General features: G+C 42.8%; 2 protein-coding genes across 2 annotated transcripts in view; both read left to right on the top strand.

Moving 5' to 3' along the window:
* The first annotated feature begins 594 nt into the window (after positions 1-594).
* On the top strand, positions 595-4349 carry LOC134194283 (uncharacterized). The gene has a single exon (XM_062663210.1). The coding sequence runs from the start codon at positions 702-704 to the stop codon at positions 4311-4313; it is 3612 nt and encodes a 1203-aa protein (XP_062519194.1). The 5' UTR covers positions 595-701; the 3' UTR covers positions 4314-4349.
* A 401-nt stretch (positions 4350-4750) lies between these two features.
* The window catches only part of LOC134194332 (uncharacterized), a 1695-nt gene continuing 1224 nt past the window's right edge, over positions 4751-5221 (top strand). Inside the window, exons 1-3 of the mRNA XM_062663259.1 lie at positions 4751-4837; positions 5031-5116; positions 5176-5219. Coding sequence (XP_062519243.1) covers positions 4751-4837; positions 5031-5116; positions 5176-5219 — 217 coding nt within the window. The remainder of the gene's footprint in view (positions 4838-5030; positions 5117-5175; positions 5220-5221) is intronic.

Raw genomic sequence — 5221 nt, forward strand, 5'->3', positions numbered from 1 at the left:
AGGACAGGTGTGTGTGTGTGTGTGTGTGTGTGTGTGTGTGTGTGTGTGTGTGTGTGTGTGTGTGTGTGTGTGTGTGTGTGTGTGTGTGTGTGTGTGTGTGTGTGTGTGTGTGTGTGTGTAAACACACAACACAGCATGTACTAGTAACACACTTAATTCGTTTTGTGTGTTTAATTTTCTCTGCGAATGGAGATGATACATGCATATTAAATCCCTATGTGATGAAAGAACAACTTACTGGATACAAAGAACATCTTTTGAAGCCCGTTTCAAAGAAAATTGCAAGGCCATTCATTGCAATGAAGGCAATTATAAACCTTTGTGTAGACGGCACTATCACTGTGACTGCTTTGAGTACAAAACGGGTCATCTGTGTAAACATGTGCACAAACTAAACACTTTCCTGAGAAAAGATTTGACACCGACAACAGGGCAGCAGACTGAGGATGAATACCCATTCAAAGATACACAACAGACTGTATATAAAATAAGAATGCCACAAAATATCCTTAAATGACACAGGTACGTAAGATTGGGCTACGTTTATAACTCCTTCAACATTGCAACATATATATCAACTAGTCGAAATGGCTGTGAGGTGCTGTTTCTAGCGCTCGTATTGTAGTTGACGGTTTGTCTTCAGAGACGCACGTTTCGTTTTCAGTTTACTTGATACAACGTACTCTCCATCGGGTATTTTCATGGGTGTGTCCCTGGAGGTCTACCGTTGTCGAATTGGATGTTTCGCTCCTATTGCTCATCTCCTATCCACTTCAGTGTCTGAGAAAGTACAGCTCGGCCACACAACCAGCAGGAATAGGAACGTGAATGCTCATACCGCTCCTAAACGTGTGAGATGTCTTTTCAGCTGTTGCTTCTGTCTCACACTGGCCGCCATTTTGATACTACGTTGTGGTGACGTTCACCCACATCCGGGTCCTCCCACACGTCCTGAAGAGGACGTCCATTCTACAGTCGACCTCAGCACAGTTCGAGACTGCTCTTCTGGTACTTCCGATGATGTGAGTGTTTTAGAGGATTTGTGTACTCTATCCTCCCAAGCTGCGTCAAGCAGTGGTGTTTTGCCACAGTGTCCACTTTGTGCTTCTTCCTTCAGAGACATTGGGTCCCTGTGGCAACATATAAATGCTAGTCATATTAGTCGCCATTTATTTCCAAGCAGAGCTTTTCTTCAGGGTCATAATCGTCGTCTTTGCTGTGATTGTGGATTTGCCTATTCAAAGAGATTTCAGTGTTGCAGACGTTCTTTGGGATCAGGAAATCGCTGTCGTGGCTTGATGGAGGACCCTGTTTCTTCATTATGGCTGAATGGACAATCAGACCAAGATTCACTTTCTTCCTCCTGTGAGAATTCTCATAGTGATCTCCACCATGACACACACCTGTCAGCTTCTAATAGGCCTGACCCTTCTTGTGTGGCTTCTTGTCCTGCTGACTTGGATTTGGTATTAGAGGGAGTTCATGCTGCCTCTATGTTGTCTCCTCCCACGCAAGATGAATCTTTAGTATTCACGTCAGTAATGGATGAAATTGCTTCATTACGTGTTCAGACAGTTAAGCATGTGCCACGTTCGACTCGTCCATTACTTGCTGAAGTTCTTTCTGGTGAATTCTTACGTGCCTGTGAAAATGGTATTTGGGGTTTTGTTCGGCTGTTCATGTTTGCAAAAGCTGTGTTACGCGTTCCTCCTCGGGGAGGCAGAAAGAAGCGTTTGGTCATTAAGCAGCTGTTGTTATCTCGCCTGCGTCAATGGCAGCAGGGTAACTTGGTCGCACTGTGGACAGCAGCCAGGCAGGAGTGTCAGTCCCGGTCAACCCGTCAATCAGTCTCTATTGCCAAAAGTAATGCTCGTCGTTCACTGAATTTGGCACGCGAGGGTAGGTTTGGTGATGCTATGAAAGTGTTGGGCTCTTGTGGTTGTGCTTCTCGTGATGACCCAATGGTGCTAGATGAACTTAAATCACGTCACCCAGAACATGCTTTACCTGAATGGTCCGATGATATTCCACCTCCATTAGTTGTGGATTCTCTTGCAGTTTTATCAGCCTTAGAAAGTTTTCCCAGAGGTTCCAGTCCTGGTTTTTCTCAGCTTCGGGCTCAACATCTTTTAGATATTATGAAAGGAGCATATGTCCCAGATGCTCAGTTGTGCCTTGCAAATCTTTCAAGATTCATGACAAAGCTTTTGGCGGGTAAGTGTGATCCAAGAATCGCACCTTGGTTGTCTGGAGCACCACTGACTGCCCTCTTAAAGAAATCAGGAGGTTTTCGGCCAATTGCAGTTGGAGAAGTACTCCGGCGCCTGGCAAGTAAACTCTGTTGTGCTTCTGTGAAAGACCGCCTTCCAGACGTCTTTTTGCCAACTGGCCAAGTAGGAGTGGGTATTAGAAGTGGTATGGAATCAGCTATTCACACCACACAATCGTTTCTTGATGCTAACTGGGATAAAGAAGACTTCTGTTGCTTGAAAATTGACATGACTAATGCTTTTAATGAGTGCTCCAGACCAGCCTTTCTTTCACGTTTGCGGAGAGAATTTCCAGAATTATTTGCATGGGCTCAGTGGTCCTACCACGTACCTAGTGAGATGCGTTACGGTAGGCATCAAATCTTATCTACAGCTGGTGTCCAACAGGGAGATCCCTTGAGCCCTCTTCTGTTCTCACTTGTGATTCTGGAATTATTGGATTCTATTGGCGCTATTTCGAACCTACACCTTCAAATTTGGTATTTGGATGATGGGACATTTTTCGGCTCGAGAGAGTCTGTATCTTCTTTATTACAAAGTGTTTCGGAAAAGGGTCCCAGTTATGGCTTACATGTCAACTTAAATAAATGTGAACTATACTGGCCGTCTGGAGACCAAGCTTTTCCCTTGTTTCCCAGTCAAGTCAGACGTTTGTCAGAAGGGGTTGAGTTGCTAGGATCACCAGTCCATGGCTCTGTAGACTTTTTCAGATCATCTATATCCAAACGTGTTGATAAAGTCTTGGAGTCTCAAACGCTTCTGAGTAACCTTGAGGATCCACAAGTTGAATTGCATTTGCTACGGAGCTGTCAGAGTATCTGTAAAATCAATCATTTGTTACGTACTGTGACTCCTGCTTTGTTGACAGACCAATTACGCCGTTTCGATGTCGGCTTACGTCGATCTTTGGAAATCATCTGTCGATCCTCCATTACAGACACAGCATGGTTGCAGGCTACACTACCTGTACGACTTGGGGGTCTCGGTTTGAGAGAAGCAGTCAAGTCTGCACCAGCTGCATACGTGGGGAGTTGTAATTCCACAAAATTGTTAGTCCAAGATTTCCTTAGGAAAGCTTGTAATTCTCTGGCCTCAACAAACGTACACGTTCCGACTTCACTGCTATTGGAAGAATCTGAAAGTTATCTTCAGAGTTGTTCCTTTCTGAAAAACGAACACAGTCATTTGCTTCTAGATTTCAACAACTCGACTCAACGACAAATTCAATCAAAACTCGATGCTGATTTATTCAATTGTTTATTGAACAATGCCAGCTTGAGAGACAGAGCTCGTTTAAATTCCATCAGTACACCCCATGCGGGAGCGTGGTTGAGGGCAATACCAAACCCTAATCTCGGCCTTTCCATGCTTTCTCATGAGTTTGTCATTTCTATACGGCTCTGGTTAGGGATTAAGATGTTTCCCTCTCCTCCAACTTCGATCCTGTGCACTTGTCGTCAACACATCGATCCTTTTGGAGATCACCTCATCAGCTGTGGTACAGGTCCAGAACGCACCAGAAGACACAACGCATTGGCAGAAGTCATTTTCCAGGCGTTATTAGTTGAGAATAAAGACGTGGTAAAGGAAGTGAGATGCAGTGGTAGTGACGAAAGTCGTCCAGGTGATGTTTTTCATCCTGACTTTTTAGAGGGCAAACCAGCTTATTTCGACATAACAGTCAGAAACTCATTGCAGCCATTGTACGTGACAAAAGCAGCAGTAAGGGCTGGGGCAGCAGCTGAAGCAGGTGAAGAACAGAAGGACACACGTCACGAAGCAAACGTTCTGGCAACAGGTGGTCTTTTTTACCCCTTGGTATTGGAAACATTGGGTTTCTGGTCTCCGTTCAGCATTAAAACGTTAAAAGCTATTGCATCTAAAACTTCAGCTGTCAGCGGAATTCGATTCCATCAAGCTTTCCAGAATTTGACGCAACAACTTTCGGTACAGTTGTGGAAATACAATGCAAGGATGTTGTTCAGAAGAATTCAACTTGAAGTACAGGACATTGATAGTTGGGATATACCCACCGTAGCGTAGTGTAGAATTTGGTAGTTAGTTCTGTTTAAATGTAAAAGTAAAAATAAATATATATATATATATATATATATATATATATATATATATATATATAAATTTAAAAAAAAAATATATATATATATATATATGTATAGATAGCTAGGGGTCTAACTTGGAGACACCTAACGCTAAGATTTAATTAATAAGGTGAGGTAATGAGTTGTCTATGAACGTTTAGTGTACTTATGTTAAGTTAATTGTTGATGTCTGTATGAGAAATTTAACCATCCATTCATTACCATCACTTAGATTGCCTGCCTACTCAAGAAAAAATTGCATGCCTGGCTAAGGATATCACCAGTCAAGCAGAGAAAAGGTGAATTTCAAGAGTACACTTGCCTCAGATACTGTCCCTACTCAAACAAGCTGACCTCCTCTGCGGATTGCCAACTAAAGAGATGGATGCAAACGGTACCACCCAATTTCGTAAGACAAAGTTAATTGCAGCAGGAAAGAAATTAGAGCGTCAGAATATCAATTTTACGGTAAGAAACTACATAAAACAGTGACGGCTAAGAAATGTTTGACAAGCACACTGTGTTTCATAGAGCACCAGACCAAAGTGAAGCTAAACCATTAAATGCAGCCTACAAACTATGTATCTTGACAAGATTGTGGTTGAGTACGATACTGTACCATTCAAGTTTCAGTAAGACAAACTAGCCATTGCTTTTATAGGTCTTTGACCATACATCTGTAAAAGCTAGCTGCACTACAGTAAGTAACAGCTCTTGTGGCACGTACAGTGCTAAGTGCTCTCATTGGTAATGCATTCAATACAGTACAGTTGTTGGTGACCTTGCAGTTATGACTTTGCTTGCAGGAACTGCACTGGAGTTTATGTCAAGCCTAAGGATAGTCGGAAAGGT

Source organism: Corticium candelabrum, chromosome 18 (assembly GCF_963422355.1).
Source record: "Corticium candelabrum chromosome 18, ooCorCand1.1, whole genome shotgun sequence".
In the NCBI taxonomy this organism is placed as follows: Eukaryota; Metazoa; Porifera; class Homoscleromorpha; order Homosclerophorida; family Plakinidae; genus Corticium; species Corticium candelabrum.